General features: G+C 34.1%; 2 protein-coding genes across 11 annotated transcripts; both read right to left on the bottom strand.

Annotated features, from left to right (window-relative positions):
• Positions 1-54: 54 nt before the first annotated feature.
• On the bottom strand, positions 55-10,233 carry LOC114401548. 9 transcript variants are annotated; one of them, XM_028364075.1, is made up of 16 exons: positions 9,507-10,227; positions 7,271-7,357; positions 6,951-7,054; positions 6,727-6,777; positions 6,152-6,323; positions 5,896-6,022; positions 5,702-5,805; positions 4,981-5,184; positions 4,397-4,882; positions 4,078-4,287; positions 3,455-3,643; positions 2,975-3,147; positions 2,498-2,650; positions 2,312-2,393; positions 1,582-2,239; positions 55-903 (listed from the first exon to the last, which is right to left on the bottom strand). In XM_028364075.1, exons 1-15 carry the CDS (start codon positions 10,011-10,013, stop codon positions 1,850-1,852), a joined length of 3,039 nt encoding a protein of 1,012 aa, XP_028219876.1. In that variant the 5' UTR covers positions 10,014-10,227; the 3' UTR covers positions 55-903; positions 1,582-1,849. The 9 variants fall into 9 exon arrangements, with proteins under 9 accessions (XP_028219876.1, XP_028219877.1, XP_028219878.1 ...); XM_028364076.1 differs by adding an exon at positions 8,902-8,971 and having other exon boundaries at positions 5,702-6,022; positions 9,507-9,619; XM_028364077.1 differs by adding an exon at positions 8,902-8,968 and having other exon boundaries at positions 5,702-6,022; positions 9,507-9,619.
• A 3,487-nt stretch (positions 10,234-13,720) lies between these two features.
• LOC114403594 (phosphoglucan phosphatase DSP4, amyloplastic-like) lies at positions 13,721-21,327 on the bottom strand. Of its 2 annotated transcripts, XM_028366628.1 has the most exons (14): positions 21,210-21,327; positions 21,050-21,113; positions 20,931-20,975; positions 20,279-20,381; positions 19,686-19,762; positions 19,516-19,592; positions 19,324-19,404; positions 17,859-17,991; positions 16,835-16,894; positions 16,150-16,206; positions 15,759-15,854; positions 14,753-14,812; positions 14,494-14,601; positions 13,721-14,173 (listed from the first exon to the last, which is right to left on the bottom strand). In XM_028366628.1, the coding sequence occupies exons 1-14, from the start codon at positions 21,233-21,235 to the stop codon at positions 14,045-14,047; spliced, it is 1,116 nt and encodes a 371-aa protein (XP_028222429.1). In that variant the 5' UTR covers positions 21,236-21,327; the 3' UTR covers positions 13,721-14,044. The 2 variants fall into 2 exon arrangements, with proteins under 2 accessions (XP_028222429.1, XP_028222430.1); XM_028366629.1 differs by lacking the exons at positions 20,931-20,975; positions 21,050-21,113; positions 21,210-21,327 and adding an exon at positions 19,887-19,964.
• Between the last annotated feature and the right edge of the window lie 305 nt (positions 21,328-21,632).

Here is a 21,632-nt window from a genome sequence, read left to right as displayed (position 1 = left end):
AATTTTGAAAGAAAAATATTTACTTATAAATTAAAAAGTTGAGTACAATAGCTATATTTAAACAATTTTTTTTTTATGAAATGCAAAAATTATTTTACATGAAACTCCAATTATCCAACTATCTAATGGAATCATAAGTAAAGTAACCACGCACCACTTTTACAGAAACTAAATTTAAATCCTCAATTGGATAATTGTAGCCTTGTAGGTAAGAACTTTCATGAAGCAACTTAACGCGCGGAGCTTTTTAAGTCCCCTGCGAACAAAGGTGATCTATAAGAGAATTTCTTTTTTTAAGATAAGAGTAATTCCACCGTAGATTTGCCTACAATGGATTTTTGTAAAAAAAACATTTCCTCTTCTAGTCTCCCTTTTATTGTCTCCGTTTCTTCTCCTTACCGTCGTCGCCGCCGCCTTCCTCCTCCACCGTTGCCATCACACCCACTCCTCTCCCTCTGCCGCCGATGACGATGACAACGACGACATGGCCTCGAGATTGGACAGCCTCTTCACCACTAACAACAACTTCCGCGACGGCGGCGATCACACAACCACCACTGATAGTGATGCCACTGCACACGTCTCACCGACAATGGCTTCTGTCGTTGCAGACGTACTCTGCCTTCGTTTATACCATCGCAAGACTAATGCTCTGTTAGTGGTTGTCCGAGTTCGCACCACCAATCTCTCTGTCACGGTATGACTGATCTACAAATCAAGAACTCATACACGAACAAATATGAGACAATATACATCAACAGAGGTTAATTCAGATCTGCAAGTTATTATCAAGGACATAGAAGTGGTTGCAGAGCTAGACAACGGCAGTGCCGGTGAGGATCATCAGGATGGAGCCAACAAGAAGGAGTGGGACAGCACCGTCAAGGAGGAGACAGATCGAACCTGCGACTAAAGGGGATCTCTTTTAAAATATATATATATATATATATATATATATATATATATATATATATATATATATAAATCTGGTGTGGACAAGTCTATGATAATCCAACACTACACAAACTTTCTAGGGCTACAATTTCTTTCCCATCGTGGGAGACTTAATTGGCTCTCCCACAATAGACTACACATTCCAACTTTCATTTCAAATCCTTAAAATTGGGAGCCTAAAAAAATTAACGCTTAGATTTGTTACATGACTTGCAAATATTAAAGTCTGTTTAACCACAAATCATGCCAAAATTAACTGAACAGTTCTAATATAAAACTCAAAATAGTTTTTCACTTAAATTAAGATATTATAATATGTAAGAATATAATTTTGACAACTGTATAGGCAGATTAGTCTTAACATAGTTATTATAAGAGTAAAAATCAACCAGCGGAATGTTTATATTTTACTAGCTCTTTGCTTTCTACTGAAAATAACAGCAGTAGCGCAGCAACAATTATTATACAGAAACTATTCACGTAAAAACCAGCCATTATTCTACTCAAAATTGCCACTAATTTTTTTACCAAATATACAATAATGAAAGAATAAAAATTTAAGCTAAACCAAATGTAATTGATGAATGCATTTCCATAGACTATGAGTACACTTCTAAGTGGAACTACCTGTGTCTTCTGTGCTGCAATAATTGACCATGAATGAAAAAAGGCCGTGAAATTAATGAACAGCAGAAGATGGGAAACTCCTTTGCTCTCTGTCTCGCCCTCTTCTGCGACTGAGGATTGAGTATACGTATTCAGTTAATGAAGAAAGAAACAATACTGTCTCTATGATCTGTGCCAATGTTAGAATCTAGGCCTCTCCAATTTGCCAGGCAATTTTCCCGACTGAAGCGAAAATGGGATCGCAAAGCGTTTGACTAAATTTCAAGTCTTATCGTCCAAGTGATTTCTGCTTGTAACCATACTTCATTCTTTCAAATAGTTTTTCTTTTGTTTTTCTTTTTTTATCCATTTTTAGCCTGTACCTTTCTTCCCTCTCCCTTTCATAAATCCCTTGCCAGTGTACCTCCCCTGTCATTGGCCACAACCACATTTCCCTTGGATGGTCACCATCATCTGCAGCCTCGGCCAGATCTTCGTCCATACTTTTCAACAATGAAAAATTGAAGTATTTTGACCACATAAAACCTTTCCGTTGTTCAATAGGGTGCTGCTCTTCCATAGAACCAGTGTTAGGATTTATATATACCATCTTTCGTGCACTATGATAAGCCCATACATTGATGAGAAGTTCCAACACGCGACAGTAGCAGTGCTTCTTCTGCATAGAAAGAACAGAAGTAAGAAATATAAATAAATTAAGAAACCTTGAAAGCAAATGCAAACAAATTACCTCAATCTCTGAAGAGCCTAACAAGCACAGGCTGTATTTAGTGGAGTCTCTGTGCTTAGCATCAATGGAATCAACAAACATCCTGCATTCAATTGACAACATTTCAGGTTTCTAGTCACATTCACATCAAGAAAGTACCTTTAATTAACCTACTGTTATGAAAGCTAACAAGGATTCATTAATTACCGAGAGAACATTATGAACTCCAAGAAAGAAGAGGTTGGCATCACCCAGCTGTGCAGTGCTGACCAATAACCACCATCTTCCGGCATGGGGGGCAGTGCTTCCGCATGGGGGGGCAATGCATACATCTGGCGGAAGCCATCTTGAAAAACAATTCTGATGCAATTGGAAGCATAATATCAGTCGAGTTTGAAACACATTACAATATCCAAACTCCAAAGTCCAACTTCTAGAAATTCCAGTTCTGAACCTCCAAACATATTTCTTTTAGAGGAAGTTTCATATTTTTCAAATGGGCTGTCATACCAAATTAAAAAAACCAAGTGATTCTAAACATTTTATTCTGTAGGTAGTGCAAATAACACTAGATGCAACTTTAGGAAAGATCAGGGAAGGAGGTGGGATGCTTGGAATTCTTAAGATGCTGAAATACAGCAATGAACAAAATGAATGTATAATGTTATATTCCTCATTATATACCTGCAGTTGCCTCCATTTAAGATGTCACACATGTACCAAAAAGAAATTGCATTGTGGTTTCTTATGGCACTCTGATCCATGTCCAAACGTCCCCAAAAGTATATTACATCTCCTCTAAAATTCTCTTGCATTGTCTCTTCCAGGACATTTTCGGCTTTCGCTGACAATGCTACCTGCGTTAACAAAAGATGTGCATCAATCAAGCAATTATTTCAAAAATAATTTTCAATACATTGAAAAGCTACATATATATGAAACAAAAAAGAAAACAAGACACAACTTTTTCCAAAGAAAACTTCATACTTGCATCAATTGATGCATAACCTAAAATAAAAGGTATATTAGTTTTGTTAATTAAACTCAAGGCTAACTTAAGAGATTTTTTAAATTGTGAAAGCTATTTAGCTTGGATTTTCATATTCACAAAGGTTTATTATACTTCATATAAGAAAAACTTTGCAAACAAAACAAAAGGAATACCTTCCTACCAGCAGCACGCCATGATTGAAACCCAATCCAAGGCCTCCTGTGAATGCTATCCACCCTATTTGCAATTGCAAACATTCCTCCCATTTCACAGAGAATGTCCCGATAATATGTGTCATTCAAAAGAGGCAAGCAACCAACTGCATCCACATCATCAGAAGTTTGTCTCTGCGCTCTTCTAGACTGCCAGAAATAATATTCATTATTATCAGAAAAAAAGGTCAACTTATTTCCAATAGATTTACACAAGACACAAAACAAAACCTTTTTCGTTAAATTCAAGCAAGTGGTCATCCCAAGAAAAATAGAGCAAAAATTATCTAAAAAAATTATTTCACGAATTTAAAGGATTAAAAAATACAAATTTTAGTTCAAGACTAAAAAGGACATATTACATTTGAGAGACTAAAATATATTTAAGTTTTTTTTCTCTTGCTTCGTAAGGGAAAATACTCTAAATTTGAAATATTTAAAAATGGTATCTAGAGAGTATTACAATAAATAGATCAAAATATCATATTGAACTAGAAAGAAATAAATAGAAAACGAGGAAAGAGAAAAAAAGGCTAAAGGAGAACAAGAGATCAAGCATCTTAACTATGGACAAAGATACTCACAAGGCTTAACCCACGATAGAGAGAACCATGGTGTAAAAATGGCCACACTCCTGCACCATTGTATATCTCATAAATGCACACAGATTGTCCTGTTCTCTCAAGCTCCCCTTCATCCCTCTCATTGACTTCAAACTTCAGTTTCTCAGATTTTCTAGCATTACGATATATATCATCCCATACACTAACACCTTTCTCCATTCTCTCTTCAGCCTACAACAGAAAGAAATGACTTTATGGAATCAGCTGTCTCTAAAATAAACTGACCATGAATTGCTAACAGATGAAACAGAGACAGTTGATAAGAAAGACTAGACCATACCTCTTCCACTTCAAACATTTCATTCTCTTCAGATATTTCAATTTCTCTCAAAGTATCCAAATCCAATTGGGTTAGTTCATCTTGCAGTGGAACCTCTGTTCCATTCTCAACAATGCTTGTTGAATAATTAAGACTTGCCAACTCATGCTCAACAGCATAAACAATGGAAACTTTTCTATTGGAATCTATCTTTGACAAGTCTATTTCATTCTGGAATAAATTCCATTCCCATGACCCCTGTTGAATCTGAGAAACAGCACCAGGCAGTAAAGCATCTGAGGGAAAATTGAGTACATTCTCCAGAAGCCTTGCATAGCCAGTTATGCAATCCAGAGCTAGTACATTTTTAGCTAGTTGTCTTCCAGATGATGCAATTGCTTGAGCAAATTTAGAAAGTCTTCCATTTGAAAGCAAAAGTGAAAAAGCATTCATCAAAGCTTCAGGATTGTGTTTAGAAAAAAATATCCCGTGAACTCCATCCACAATCTGTGAGTTGAGAAAAGCTCAATGAAAATGAAGGAAAGTAGTAGTTATGGTTTCAGAAATCAATAAATGTTGAAAAGGAAAAACTAGAACAAACTCACATATTTTTTTAACACTGAAAAATCAGGTACAACGACAGGAATTTCAAATGTCATTGCTCTGATTAATAATGGAGGAAAACCCTGCACCTCTTGAGCAGAACCATATAGGATGATATCAGCCATTAGTAACACACTATTCACATCACCATTCAAGCCATAGTGCCTTATGGAACCCTGACGAAGTCCCATACGTGAAGCAACTCCCTACATAGACAGCTAATAAATCAGTAAACAATTCAAAGACAATATATTCAAGCTGAGATATCGTCACTAAAGATAAGTCAAACATAATAAAACAGAGCATTGCCACAAATATATTCTGAGAGCTCATCTTCAAGATTTCTATTTCTATTTCTTCAGTATCAAATTTACATCACAGTGCTCAATTTTGGTTTCATGTATTCTTTTATTAGACAAGTAAATTCCAACAATAACATCAACCTGTGCAAATACTGTGAAGTAGTTACCCATTAAAACCTAATTTGACAGCAAAGTAATTTCCTAAGATATAATTCTATAATTGTTTTCATAATTTTTTTATAAATATTTCTCCTGAACAGTGCAAATCATTTAAAGTAAATACTCAACTAAAGTAACTTCTTAGAGTTAGAGATGATTAAAACATACACTAATTGCTTAAATGATGAGCAGTCTAATGTCTTATATTCGTCGGCATCAAGTCATCAAGATAACACATGTAGACCTTAAAAGGAAAGACTACCTGTAAAGCATCATCATAACCATCAGTAGAATTGCCACATAAGAAAACAAATTTAAATGAGTCAGTTGCATCATTCCTCCTTGCATATCTTGTCAGCAGAGGCCCTACAGAATGCATTGCAACAGCATAGTCCCAAGATAGGTCATCAAAGAAGACTGAGCTCCCAACAACTAGAACCAGCATATCATTTTTACCAAATCCACTAAGTTCTCTTAGCTGCTCCTTTGCATGGGTCTTATGATAGCTTTCTGCAGCCCACACATCTACTGGTGATCCAGGAATCACAAAGAAGTTTCCAGTGTCAAGCTCACTATATAACATCTGATACAGGAAAAAATAAAAAATGAGCAATAGCATCAAAACATTTTTGGCAAGCCTAATAGAGAACAGATTCTATTATTCTAATACTGTCATGTTTGTATCTTTGAGCATATGTTACAGCATCTTTACCGGATAAGTAAAATCTGGAAACACAACAACACTGGCTCTGCTAAAAGCACTTCTCCAATGAGAAACAATATGCTCCCAACCCATTTGCTCATAAACTGGAAGGCGACTTGAAAGGCTATCTTCTTGAATAATCCATATCAATGGTACTGAACAAAAAGGCTCCTGCATAACGCTGCACAAATATAAAACTCACTAATCATAGCATCTAAAACTTCAAAGAAGACACATCTCCTATAACTAAAGAAAAAGGACAGAGAGAGGCCACAGAATGCTCACTGCCTTGGATTCTGTCTAAACATCAAATAACCTTCCAAGACATGAAGACAATAATGATAGAATACATGTCCATAAATTTAATTGTTAACCCAATCTATCAAAGTGATCTTCAGTTCATAGGATAGTTTTTCAAGTACTTACAGACAAAGTAGGTAACATGATTAATTTTGTTTTGGAAAACACCCAAAGAATAGCAATGTTGATTCAACTTGACCAAATTGGACCCCCCCCCAAAAAAAAAAAAAAAAAAAAAGAAAGCAGTTCAGAAGTAAACACTTTGCAATTTAGATAACACAAACCTTGAAATGGCTACTTTTGCTTCTAAGGAGTCAACAATGATACCTTCAAAACTGTTGAGAAATCAAAAGGAAAAGGGGGAGATAAGTTAAACACTTATCAAATTACAACAAGAAATTACGCAGTACTGAAAAAAAATGTTAAAGCATTAAAACTGACATATAGGTAACCCAAACTTAAACCCCTGGCATCAAACATTAAAGTAAAGTTAGTAAAAGACACATACATTGACCAATCGATCAGGCCTTGATGCTCTGTACTCAAAGGACAGATTCTGCCACCTATGTTTTCCCATATTGAGCGGGCCTTCCCATGCCCTACTGCAAATATCTGTTAATAGACACGGGGAAATGTATGACCTCTCAAAAATTTATACTTCATTACAAAATCAAACATAAATTAACAAGCTACATCATCAATTAGAGGTAACTCATTTTGACAATGATTCAAGTATAAATTATTGTAATCTCAGGCCTAGGTTTTGAATAAATCATTATCAGAATCTATGAAGCAGATAATATCTAACAAAAAATCCAAATGATGTACCTTAAAAACATAACCCAACTTCTGTAGATTCCAAATCACAGTAACCAACATCAATGACTGGGGATCTATCGTCATGTGCCCTAATATCTGAGAGGCAAAAAAAGCACAGATAAACATATTAAGAGCATGTAATCGTAACAAAATTTAACAAGATGTTTTCCATGCAGGATACTATGCTGATTGAATTATGAGATATTTGATGAGTGAGAACCCAATTAAGTGCACAGAAGTTAATATAATCAGCTCTTCTTTTTTTCCTTTTTAAAAAAAATATGAGGCCCAAATGACTAGCCACACCTCTTGGGTCAACCTTTTTGGCCCAAGGGCTACAAGGTTGAGTTCAGGGCCACAAACAAGAAATATTGCTATTCCACATATGCTGTTGAAAAGCTAAGAATCTCTTCTTTGAGGCAATGCTCGTTACTCAAAACCAATGAAACAGCCCATAATCATGAAGTTAATTATCAAAGTTCTTAGACAGGGATTCTTGCTCAAAGTACAAGTTGTAACTTGTATGGTTTCATGACTTTCATCTCTTTTTTGTTTGAATAGCAGAGAGGCTAAAAGATTTGCATAGCAAATGCATGATCCATATGAAATTAAGAAAACTGGATAAATTTTGCACTTCTGCTTGGGAATTACTACATAGAAGTAGACATGCCTATCCAATGTCAGTAGAAGAACAGAGTTTCTTTATCCTCCATTACTTTTGTAATCACCCTATTTTAATAACTTAGAATTAGGAGTTTGTAGCATGCTATATTACAAATTTACAAGGACCACCAATTCAGTGAAGTAAGCCCTCACTACTTTGTCAAACATTTAGCAGTTTCTATAGATAACTTCCTCCAATCTCAAGGTTATCCACTGCAGGCCTATAGATAACTTCCTCCAACACTATTCTTTAGCAGTTTCAAAGGCTTCTATCAATAGATGGAAAATGTGGTGGGTAGCAGCTACAATCTCAATTTGGAGACTCAGGAATGATATGATATTCCACAATCAATCCTTTGACATCTCTAAGTTGACAGATAGTATCTTATTCCTTTTATGGACTTGGCTGAGGGGTTTGGAAAAAGATTTCAAGACTCATTTCCACTGCTGGTCTTCAGGAATGTCTCTAGCTTTTAGCTAGTGGGACCCCTAGTAGGGTGTTGTTTTTGTAGGGTGGTTGTTTGTTTTCTGTTTTCAGACTAGCTACTTGTATCTTATAGTACCTCTGGTACTTTTCTAATCAATATATTTATATATTTTTGCGTTCCAAAAAAAAAAAAAACTTTGTCAAACATTTAGATTTACATAAAAAGTTCCAAACAATAAGTGTAGCAACTATGAAATGATAAATTCTAATAATAAGCTATATGGAAATTAAAGGGTGTAGAATTTTTGTCCATTATGTAAGCCGATTTTGTGGAGTTCAGTTAGATCCTAAGTTCAAATTCTAAGAATTTCATTTGTGCATGCATTGCTGCACCAAGAATTCATGCAATCTTTATTCATACTATAGGAATCAGGTGGGGGGAAATGCCAAAAGTACTGATTTCCCCCAACCATTGGCTACTCACCTTTTTCTTATACAATGTAAAAATAGCATTTTAAATTTATTTAAGGTATAACATACAAAAAATAACCTTAATACATGCAGTCCAGGGGGAGTTCACTCTGGCCTGGTGCAGTCTGTTATTTCCTGACGGTAAACTTCTGAAGCAAAAATCAGATCAGGAATGCATCTAAGCCACCATAGATATTTCAAGATTATTGACATTCCGTTCAACTTAGCCTTAATCAAAAGGGAGAATTTTATCTAAAAACCTTGGGAAAAGAACAAGTTACTTAAGCTCAAGGACCAGCAAAGAGTCCAGAATTTGGTAATTGGGAATGAAATGCAAAATTCTCCCGTCATAACAAAAATGCCTCCATAATAAGAAATATCCTACAATCAACTAATCAAACAGAATCCCGTTAAAACAATTAAGAACGCCTTGGCATTGTCATAAGTCATAACTAACAGTAAAAAAGCCTTCACTGCATTGACTAAACAACATTGCAAGAAACAAACAAACACAATCATTGCACGGTTCTCCTTTCACAATTGAAACGGATCCTTCAAATAAAACACACTGCATTTATCTCGCATTATTAACTAAACATCTAACCTCAATAATTTACCAAGATCATAACAAAACAACTAAATCCATTCATCAGTAACACAATGAATGAGGGAACGAGAACTCACGAGAGCTATCCTTGGCGCGCGGACGCCAATTCTGGGCTGGGAGCGAACCGGATCGAGTCCATCGCCAGAGAGGAACCTCTGCGAAATCCTCCCGGGGACGAAGCGGAGCGCGGAGCCGAAGCGGATTCCTCCGCTGATGTACCTGGCGCTATCGGCACTCTGGCGGAAGACGGAGGTGATGGAGCTCTGCAAGACCATGGAGGCGAGGGCGAAGAGGAAGACCACGACGATGATGAAAGCGTAGAATCCGGACTTGGACTTGGGGAACGGGAAGAGCCACAGCAACAAGCCCTTGCGCTTGTGGAGGTGAGATCGGATGCTAATGTTGTTGTTGTTGCTGCTGCTGCTGTTGTTGGAGCGCGGCAATTGCCGATCGAAGGAGGCGCGGTGGCGGTGGTGGCCAGGGTTCCGCTTGAAGGGGAATCCGCCGCGGATCGCACCGAATCCAATGTCCCCGCCGGCGTCGTCGATCTCCGGCTGCGAAGCCACGTTGCGCGACAATCCCATCGGAAAATCAATGAATGAGAGAAAAAGATTTTGCCGCGAGATTTTATTTATGGCAATTTGTAGAAGAGAAGGAGTGAGGGAGAAAGAGTAGGCATTGGTGATATGATGGTGTTATTAACGTTCGGAGTGTTACCATTTTCACAATTTGTAGAAGAGAAGGAGTGAGGGAGAAGATTTTGGCTTTGCGCTCACTTTGTCAACCTTCTTATGTCACTCTTTCCATTGTCTTTTTTCTCTCTACATTCCTTCTTGATAATAAAATAATGCCTTGACCATATAATAATAATAATAACTTCATTGTAACTAACTTGTGTTGCATAGGATAAACTTAATGTGTAAGCTTTGTTGTTTATGTAAATTAAGAAAGAAAAAAAAGGTTAAGAAGCTTGCTTAAATTTAACAGTATGTTTGATTTGATCAAATTGCAAATGGATAGCACCATTATAATTGTTACATATTTTATTTTAATGGAAAACAAAAAATAATGTACAGTTGGATGTTTTACATTTAGCATTCATTTTGCGCAATATGATTTATGAATAAATATGATTAATTTTGTATGATAAATAGTTAAAACTTAAAAGTAAATGAATGTTATCTTTATCGTTATCTACATATAATTAAGGGAGCAATAGGAATATATTTTTTTAAGACACTTCCTTGTTTTTTTATATTGAAATTTATTAAAAATACAAAATCAATAACTAAATTTTATAACTTTTAGTTTAAATATATTTTAAGAAATAAAAGAACATACGATCAAAAGCATGTATGAGAGCGTGCTCATAACATTTCTCTATGATTATTAGACTCGTGAGGTTATTGAAAAGTTTAATAGGAATTAATTTTGTTTCATAGATAATTAATAATGTCATGAGGTTATTTATCATCACACGTAATTTACATTATTATAAATATAGTTCATTTTCTCTCACAAGTGATTAATAATAATATTATTAATTATCACACATGGTTAATTATATGTAAAGTTTTTAATTTTGTGAAACCACTCTCAATATCTACATTTTTTGTTAAAAAAATTTATATCATGACATTAATGTGAACTATCTATTCATTTTATTAATTAATCTTTATCAGTAAATCTGATTAATCTTTAGTGAGACTTATCATGGAAGATTTTTTTTATTCATAATGATTGAACTCAAGATCTTATTTAAGGAAAAAGAGTCCAAAATCATTTAAATCAACTAGTACATTTTTGTTGTTGATTTAAATATGTTGAGTTTTTTTTTTAACACTAAATATGTTCAGTTGAAATGCGTTTGTTTGATAAATTAATAAAACATAGATGTAAATGGAGTTGCGGTATTGCTCATAAAGCCTTTCAGCACTTATTAGAAATATGAGAGTACAGGGGACATTCATGGGATTAAAGTGTGTAAAGAATCCCCTATCCTCACACAACTGTTATTTGCTAACAGTTGTTTTCTTTTTTGCAAGTAGAAGAAACAGAGGCAAACATTATGAAAAATATCCTAGATTCCTATAGCAAGGCTTCTGGAAAATTAATAAATCTCCAGAAATTAGATATTTTTTCAGCTCAAATACAAATCACAATATGAGACTATCCATTTCATCTCATCTGGGAGTCACTGAAAGTATGGGTACAGGTGGATACCTTGGCCTTCCATTCATCATAGGCAGAAAGAAAAAGAAAGTTTTTGGTTTCATCAAAGATAGACTTTCCAGGTGCATCAACCATTGGTCTTCAAAGCATCTTTCTAAGGCTGGAAAAGAAATTCTCGTCAAATCTGTAGCTCAAACTATCCCTACATACTGTATGAGTGTGTTCCTTCTTCCTTCAACTCTTGAGGATGAACTACAGAAGATGATGAACAATTTTTGGTGGGACTCGAATAGGCAATCAAGGAAAAAATCAATAGGTTAAATTGGGATAAGCTATCCATGGAAAAGGAATTTGGAGGTATGGATTTCCGGCATCTTCATGTTTTTAATCTTGCTATGCTAGGGAAGGACTAGAGAAGCAAGGTGGCAGATTTTTATCCAACTAAGATACTATTGTTTTCCAAGTCTTCAAAGCTAAATATTTTTCAAATGGGAATTTTTTGGATGCCAACTTAGGCCATAATCCAAGTTATGTTTGGCTTAGTATCCATGCTTCATGGGTTGTTGTAAGCAAGTTATGTTTTGGATGCCAACATATTATAGTTGGTGATGTTCATTCTATAAATGTTTGGAAAGAACCTTGCTGAAATCAAACGCAAACCCTTATATTTCCATGATTCCTCAACATGGCATACAACAAATTACAGTTGTTGATCTCATTGATCATGAATCACAAACTTGAAAATATAATATGTTGCGACATTGCTGCTATCCATTCAACACCTTTGGTGAATCTAGAAGATCAAGACCAATTGGCATGGAAATTTACTCCCACGGGTACTTTTTCAGTGCACACATCCTATCATTACATAATGGAAAGTAGATTGGACATTGAGGCATTTGAAGGTGAATGGCAACTGGGTGGCTGTTTGGAAACTTGAAGCTCCCACAAAAATCAAGCATTTCCTTTGGAGAGCTTTGCGTGGATGTTTGCCAACGAGACAAAGATTGATCAACAAAGGTGTCACTTGTCCTTATTCTTGTTGCTACTATGAAAATGATCCTGAGAATGAATGACATCTCTTTATTTCATGTGACAAAGCTAAGGAACACTGGCAGAAGGCTAACCTTTATCATCACATAGCCGACAAGATTAATACAGTTAATGGTTTTCAAGAGTTTTTTTTTTTTTTTTGACTTACAGCAGCAACTTCCAGCCAACACCATCACTCGCATAACTATTGTTCTTTGGAGCATATGGAGAAGAAGAAACCAGAAGCACTTCAGTTTACCTGGTTAGCTCATACCTCTCCACCCGCTTAAGGATGGATCCCTTAAACCGTTTGCATTCTTGATGAAGAAAGCATGTGACTTTCTACAAGAGTTTACTATGGATTTAGCAATGCAACTCCACAATATTATCTTCGAAACAAATTCTAAGATTATATCGGACCAACTATCCTCTTGCAACCGTGGCAATTCAAAGTTTCATGTTCTGTTAAAAAGATGTTCTCGGTATTTATCTACTATTTAATACTCCATGGTGAGTTTAATTAGGAGACAGGGCCAACCTCGTCGCTCATAAGTTAGCAAAGACATCAAGGTTTCATGTTCACACCAAAGTTTATGATTTTATTCCTCATCTTGTTTATCCCATTATCATGAATGAAATGAAATAGTTTTCCATTCCCTAAAAAAAAAACATAGATGTTATTCCAGTATTAACATTAATGATGAAACCAATAAAAATGAACATTGATTAAGCATAGTATTTAACTTAAAAAATAAAATAAAAATTATAAACATAATTATTTAATAATTTAATTAAAAATTTATTCAAAAACCGTTCAAATTTTAATTGTGAAATATAATAAATGTAGATAAACATATTATACAAATATTAATAGAGTGGAATCCTATAATACTCGAATCCGCAAAAATAATTACAAATACCCAAATTCAGACCCATTTGATAGATAGTAGTAATTTTTACAAATATCCATTCAATTTGGATCCGATTGTCATCCTTAATTAAAAGTAAAATGATTTTGAATAATGTAGCAAATACATAATTGAGTGGAAAAAATTAACATTTAAAGTGCATCCCAGTTAAATTCAAGTTAATTTATAACAATACTTAATCCATTCATTCATCTAACCATAAATATGTTTAATTCACGTATTTCGAAAACATTATACAATTATTTCCACATCTATGTGGATATAAATGTAAAACTCATCTAATAGTCACATTCTATGTCATGGTACATTGAAATTTGAAAGACATGGTGACATTTGATTGCTATGGAACTCAATAAACTGCAGCAACTCAGCATTATAACTGCAACAGAGATCTTATCTATGGTTTAGATTCAATCTTATTAGGTAATATGTATGCGTGCATCTAGTACTTTACATCAACAACCACGTGCATTGATGGTTCACTAATCCTCATCAGGACAAGCTTCAAGAAACTCCTTTATTCTCAGTCGTTCATCTGTTGTGAGATCAGGATCATCACCGGTCAATCTCTCCCGAAGGGAGGCACGGACTCTGTTTGTATCATCAAGGACCTGTTCGGAGAGGATGAAAGATGTAGAATCAATAACAGAATCTGCACAAACTTATAATAATAGCTAGAAGTGAACAATGGACACATAGAGTTAGATGGTAAAATAATGCGATGGGCTGCAAAATCAAAATCCCTTCACATGGATAGGCTTTAGGGGATAAAAAAATATCATGATTGTGAGCAATATATGTTGAGGTACATTATGTAATTCTCAAGTACTGATTCTAGCTTTGAGCTTCCAGCAATTTCCTAGGATTCAAAGGAGTAAGTTACCAATCGCAGAATTTCTTTTGAGCTATTTAGTTGAAATTTCAAACTTACTTGAATAAAATTGTTGACATGGCCATCTTTGTTGGGAGAGGTTACAAGCTCATCTGTATTGCATGTCCATTCCCCATCAACAATGTACTTGTACTCATAGAGTCCTTCCTGGTAAATAGGACAAAAGAAACTTATTTCTCATCAGTCTATTGTTTTAATCACAGCTGGTGATCAGACAAGTTATTTGGTCATTCATCAATATAAGACCAAACTTTAAATTAGTAAGTAATAGCAGCCCAGCTTTAACAAGTTCACTTACAGGCAATTCCCTCTTGAGAAACCACAAACCCTCTTTGTCATCAAAATTTAGGGGTATTCTCTGAAAAGTGATCAAGATTATGTAAAGATTTTGCATGAATTCGTATCAACAAGGCATATATTCAAAACATAAGTCAAACTATGTAATTCAGATTATTCTAAAGTTAAAAAGATTTTGAATATGAAATGAGACTTCATATCATATCATCCTTTGAGCAGGTCAGTTTGGCAAGATGTCAGTAGTCAGGTCAACTTTGAACAGCCCGGGACCAAACTGCCAATTTCTACAGATATATTAATTTTCTCCGATTTGGTCTGAATTCCTGACAGCAGCAATGGTGAGAAAAAAAAATCGGTAACATCCAAAAAAGAAACTATAAGCTACTACTTTAAAGGGTCTTGGATAAAACGTGTCATCTACATAACAAACATAGATACTCTAAAATGGTTTTTAAAATCTGAAATAGGAGTTAAACATACTAGATGAAAACACACTTCCAGGATATACAGATGAGATCACAAGTGACAATGAAGAAAAGGAAAAGAAACACAAGAATTGGGGATTCAAATTGGCCAAGCATATACTGGTAATCTAGACATTCATCATCCAATAATTTCTTATCTAAACTGTTTGAATATATGCAATAGATGTAATGGCAGCATATTTTTCCCTTCTCAAATATTTTGACACTGAAACGTTAGCCACCTCTGATTCAAACTGTCAAAAGGACTTGAGTCACAGTCACAACAAAGATCCACAAGCTATAATACACAGCATTTTAAAATATTCTTTAAGGTGGTGAATATACAACACAAATCCCAACAGGAAACCAAAGACCAAACATGCAAATATGTTTCAAAACAAAATGATCAATGGCTGTATCTGAAGCAGTTAATGATGATGGCGCTGTATGATAATATCTCCATGTAATGTATCAAACTTTACATGCACTATAATAGAGGAACGGGACATTTCTTAAACCTAAACAAGAAATCTCAATTATCACCTGCCCCCATCCAATATCAAGTCCTGAAATTTCCACCGTAGAGCAATTGCTGCCTTCCCATGACAAAGTGACAGACTTCTTACTGAGGCCTGTAAGCTGATTACCACAAATAAGTAATGGTTAATGATAAAAAGTCACTTCAAAGGTTAGTATTTTTTTTCTAAAAAAACAGAGGAAAAGTATTGAAAGCATACTGGTCTAATAAAAAGATAAAAAAACAAACTGAAGAACAGCATCAATTAAATCATCATCTTGAAATTTCACAATAAATTATGTCAGCTTTCAAGGAGAGAAAGACTTATCAAGAAGATCACACCTGTAATGGAATAACAAAAACAGCTAACACTCAAATTGTAAACCACATTAAATATAGAAAAACAAATTGACTCACAATATCAGCTGTTGCACTTTTAATGGCATCCAGTTTTGGAAAGCATGACCTTTTGCTCTGCAAGAAAGGAAGGGGAAAAAAGGCTCAAGAAAACTTAACAATATTTCAATCTCATTTCTCTCTTTACATCAATTGCATTTAAAGCTGGTTCAGAAGAATTATAACCCTCGAAGATCAAACTTCTAGAATGAAAATTCTAAGACATGCAGAAAAAAATAATGACATTAAATTAATTTCTTAAGGTATACACAATTAGAAAATATGCCACAAATTTCGAGTAAAAGAATCCAGGAAAATAAAATTTTAAATAAGAATGCTCATAAACTAGATGTAAGTAAACTGCCCAGTTCCATATTCACAAATACCTAATTTTAGAAACTGGTGATTCAACTATAACTGTTGAAGAATCAATAATTGCTACACAATCATTATGCATAGAAATCATAAATGCCATGAACTCAATTTGAGTTACCTGTGAATTAAAAAAATTAATGGAACAAATAGGCTAACCAAGCCTAAAATAAACCTTTGTTGAAAACCATTGAGAAGAAAATCAAAATAGAAAGAATCTATTTTGTTTAATCCAAGAAATAAGGAGTACTGAAAAACAAGCATATTATCTACCAAGAACCCCCAATGCATTTAAAATGTGAGACAATAAAAAGGAAGTACTGAGCATAGTCACCTGAAGTAGTGTATGAGCCTCGTTAAGTTTATAACCCAAAACCCAAAACATATAAGCCAACTGAGACAAAACAAACTGTTAGTAAATAACCTATACAAACATATCCCAATGAGGCAGAATTACAAAACGGATAAATCATTACACATGAAATGTCAACATATTTGAGAAAAAGAAAATTAGAGCCACTGACATTTTCATCTCTATCTTCATGATGATTTAAATGAATAGGTTGAAGTTGAATAATTTTTCCTCTCATGCAATCTGTTTTTTCTTTTTGATTTCTATTGATCAATATATTTATAAAGTTATATAATAAAGTAATAATGAATATACAGTCCACAAAGCTCATATTTTATGTTTAGATTTCTCCATTGAGAAAATAAGAAAATATTGATTTTAGGATTTCTTTTCTACCCTTTCTTTACAAAATCAAGGCCAGATTCAAGAAACATCTAAAGATAAAATTAGGAGTGAATACAACCATATGGCATGGGTCCAAGCCATATCAACTCAGACGATTCTAGTAGTCCAGAGCCAAAAAGATGGACATTGGAAAATAAAAGGGTGGCCCAGTGCATAAGGCTCCCACTATTGAGGTCTGGGGAGTGGGGAGGGTAAGATGCACATACCACATAGCCTTAATTGTGAGAGAAGAGTTTGTTTCTATAACTAGAACCTTTGACTAACACATCGCAAGGAAACAACCTTACAATTGTGTTAAATCAAGTTTGATCTATAGGCCTGTATGAAAATTCAATTGAGAGATGAAAATAAAAACTTTCGTCACTGAAAATGATTTATAGGTGTTTCTTTCATATCAACATATTTAAGTGAAAACCTGCCGAAACCATTCAGCATGTGAGACTGTGAGAGGTTATTGAATACATTCAACACCAGTCCTTTCTGTATTTAACTTATAAAATGGGAAATTATTTCCTTTACCTTACCCAGAACTAACAAAAAACATTTCAGGTAAATATTCTGTGAGTAACTTGCATCACATAAAAGAAACTAAGAGACATACCGCAACAGCTGGAGCTCTTCCAAGTCCAGCAGTGCAATGTATATATGTTACACCTCCATTGGAATTTATTGCCTTGTATAATTTGCTAACTACAGCTGGAAGCCGCCTCCGTAGATCAAATGCATCAAAGTCCCTGCTACATCCATGTTAGATCATTCTATAATGTGAAGAACATGACAAACAAAGGCAACAGAATGTAAAAGGCAGAATATATGATCACTGTTTAGTTACACACCATAAGTAAATAGAAATGCTAGTAATTACACAAAATGTACAGCATATACATAAAGCAGAAATGATTAAATTTTACATGTATGTACTAGGAAATTAGGAATTGTAATATAAAGGTGACATTACCAACTAGTCTTACCCAAAAAAACACAAAGAATTGCTTGAGTTTTTGGATGATTCACAACCTAATGCCTAAATCTTAAAAATATGCTTTTCACAACAATTTCAAGAACATTCTCAGTTTTGATTTGGGGGGTGACAGGGAGTAATGACTTATGAAAATATCAAAGCTAGTATCTGTTTGAGCAGAGGAAAAAAGGAAATGTAGAATTTAGTTTACATAAGATAGGACATTCAAAGAAATGTATCATAAAAATTCAACACTATTTGCATGTTTAAATTATCAATATCAACAACCAAACAAACTTACATCACCTTCATATTTGATTGCATATTTACACATACAGAATTAGGATAAATATTACTAATAAACTGACTCAAAACGCAGACAGAAAACCAAGATTTTGTCCCAAAAAGCTCCACAATGTGAGTAGGACTACACATCATTGCCTCACTCATAAAAAATAGCATTTACTGCCATAAAAATGAGTAAGTAGAATATGACTTGAACCATACCTGAAGACATACAACAGTACATAATTGTGAGGAAGTTACTATATGTGACACCATACGTGGATGATCAAGATTTAAAGTTTAAGTCTCCGTGATAAGATCTAATGGTAATGGCTAATATTCATTACTCTTGTTCTAACAAAAAAATGCTTTCTCATTTGATTTCTCCTATATATATATATATATATATATATATATATATATATATATGGTAACTTTTAAATTGATTTTTTGATATATCCATGAGATGTAAGAAGTAAATATATTTAGAAAAATAAAATAAAGTAACATTTTTTTTTGCAGGAATTATTCTACTGATAGTTTTAAAGAAGGATTTCATAGCATAAGAATGATCCATGAGGTTATTATTAAAATATCTACATGATATCTCATAATATTTTTATTGTATCTTAGAAAAATTTAAAATATTTATATAATATACTACATCTTGCGAGGTTTTGTACCGCATTATCAAACACACCATACCAATTTAATATCACAGTATTCAAAGCCTCCTTTCATTGATTTTACTCCTGCTCAATTTAAAACCTATAATTTCTTTGACAGCTATGATATCAAAATGTCATTCCATAACACTAACCTTATCTCCGCACGCAAGTGTTGAATGTCATTGCATGTCTTGGCATATTCTCGTATGGCATTAATATCAACTCCGAAATATCTAAGTAGTTGTAAAGAACCACAATGGTTCACTTGCTAGATTAAATATGTGGTATTTCATATTTGTTCAAATACTGAAAGTGAATCTTATTTAACAAACTGATTAGGATACTCAAGGTCTGGATCTTGTTGTAAGCAAAATATAGTTTTCACTCCAATTCTACACAACTTGTCTACATCTTCAGGAGTCTGGTAATTTGAGGGGAAACAAAAAAATAGAAGTCAGGGCAAAACTAGATTTGACAGAATTCAATCAGGTATCCATAATTGAATCAAAAATACCTGTAGGCATGATCCCACAATCAAGTCTGGACGGATGAAATTATAGTTCATTCCTAATTCATGCCTATAAGTCAAAACTGTGAATTACTTCGTTAGAAAGGGTTAACAACATTAATTATTCAAAGAACAAAAGAATAGGATGAGCAATTGAGTGATCCTTTAGTTAATCCAAACTATTAGCTGAATATGAATATTACAAACCTAAGAATGTTAGAATTGATTGTAGCAAACAAAATGAAGGTTTATTCCCATAATTTGAAATATTCCATCACAGTTTGCCTGCAAAAAGAAATTACAATTCACCAGAGAGCTTCAAGCTAAAGATACTCTCAGTTTCCTGCAAATTGTATTCCGAGCTTTTTACTTATCTAGAAGCACAAAGTAGGAAAAGACCAACATAAGTGAGAAAAGTAGATCAAATGCAAGATAGTCAAAGTAAAAGGGGCAAACAAACACTGAAAAAACTTAGGAGAAAGAGAAACAATTAAAAAAGACCTTGCTCTAACTGGACTTATATCGAAATTTTGGTTTCTGTTAGGGCTTAATGATGTTTGATCAATGTTGAACAAGAAGCAGAAAAAGATTAAACATACCAGCACCCATGGCTTCTGTCATGCTATGACTATATGTCTCAGACTTTTCTTCCTCCTTATCGGCACTACTTGTGTCTGCACTCGGTATAGAACCTGAGGCAGCCTGCAAAAGAAAAATGCCAATCATGTTCTCTAGAGAACACAGGAAACATGAATAGCAGATACCAATACAATATGTCCACTCGCATAGTAAAACCTACGTGAGGATGAAAATTTCACAAGTCAGGGCATAGAAGTAACAAATGATGTTCCTCATTTTAGGTTTACTTACTCCTACGGCAATATCTCCTTGTTTTCTTTACATTTAATTTTGTTCCCATGCATGCACCAAAATGACAGATCGTACAACTTTCAAACGACAACACCGTCATTGATTCTGGTAGGTTCCAGAATATGCCATGAACATTCCATGATTTCCACACACATTCACAGGTTGTATAGTTATTCGAGAAGCTCATAGTGTATTCCTCACAAAAACTGATTCAGCTTCAAGACAATCCAAAAACCAATTCTATTATCGTATTTAAGGGTTGCCGACATTATGTAATATTCTAACAGCTTTTAATAGATTGAACTCCAAAGGACAACAAAAACAAAACTCTAGAACATCATTAAGATTTAAGAAAAAAGAGAGAGTATAGTTTATAGTTACCTTGAGTGCCATAGTTAGATTTTGATGAGAATTATTGACGAAACCCTGTATGGAGCAATGAAAAAAGAGGGTGAGAGAGAGAAATAACGAAAAAAGAAGGAAAATGGAGTGTAGCATACCAGGGAAAGGGGAAGGTTCTTGCGGTGGCGCGTAACAAGTGTATCGAAGGGCAAAACAGAGAATCTGGAAAAAGCAGGAATCTCATTCTCATATATTCGATTCGATTCGATTCGATTTGGATAAAGAGATAGAATGGAAAAGGAAGAAGGATTAACTAACCGAGAAAGATTCTGAAGACAGTTCATCTTTTAGTTCAGTGCCACTCACTGGGATGGAACTTGATATTTATTTTCTTCTTACTGGGATTTCATATAAGAAAACTCGGTTTCACACGTCGGCTGCATTATTTTTTTTCAAATAACATTTTCAGAAATACTATAATTAAGAATCATTTTTAAAAAATAAAAATACATTTTGATTTAGATTTTAATATTTTTATAAAAAAAATTTCAAATAATTTTAAAAAGTAAGAATACAATTGAAAGTTATAGTAAGTTTAGTTTTTTTTTCATATTTTTATAAGAATATAATTTTTTTGCCTTTCAAGCATCTAAGACTTTATAACAAAATTTAAATTGAAGTAACAATAAAAAAGACTTCACCGATTGATTAAGATTTGATGACAGAATGAATTTAAAAAAC

The sequence above is a fragment of the Glycine soja genome, chromosome 20, assembly GCF_004193775.1.
Source record: "Glycine soja cultivar W05 chromosome 20, ASM419377v2, whole genome shotgun sequence".
Classification (NCBI taxonomy): Eukaryota; Viridiplantae; Streptophyta; class Magnoliopsida; order Fabales; family Fabaceae; genus Glycine; species Glycine soja.
The sequence above is the reverse complement of the archived record's forward strand: the minus strand, read 5'-3'. Positions and strand labels throughout refer to the sequence as shown.

Coding starts and splice junctions, on each gene's coding strand:
- LOC114401548 (XM_028364071.1), bottom strand. CDS start 10,013: ATGGGATTGTCGCGCAACGTGGCTTCGCAGCCGGAGATCGACGACGCC. Junction 6,778..6,950: donor GGCCTGATCGATTGGTCAAT/GTATGTGTCTTT, acceptor ATTTCTCAACAG/TTTTGAAGGTATCATTGTTG. Junction 2,394..2,497: donor GAGTTCATAATGTTCTCTCG/GTAATTAATGAA, acceptor AATTGAATGCAG/GATGTTTGTTGATTCCATTG.
- LOC114403594 (XM_028366628.1), bottom strand. CDS start 21,235: ATGAACTGTCTTCAGAATCTTTCTCG. Junction 17,992..19,323: donor CACTTGCGTGCGGAGATAAG/GTTAGTGTTATG, acceptor TGGATGTAGCAG/GGACTTTGATGCATTTGATC. Junction 14,602..14,752: donor TTCTCAAGAGGGAATTGCCT/GTAAGTGAACTT, acceptor CCTATTTACCAG/GAAGGACTCTATGAGTACAA.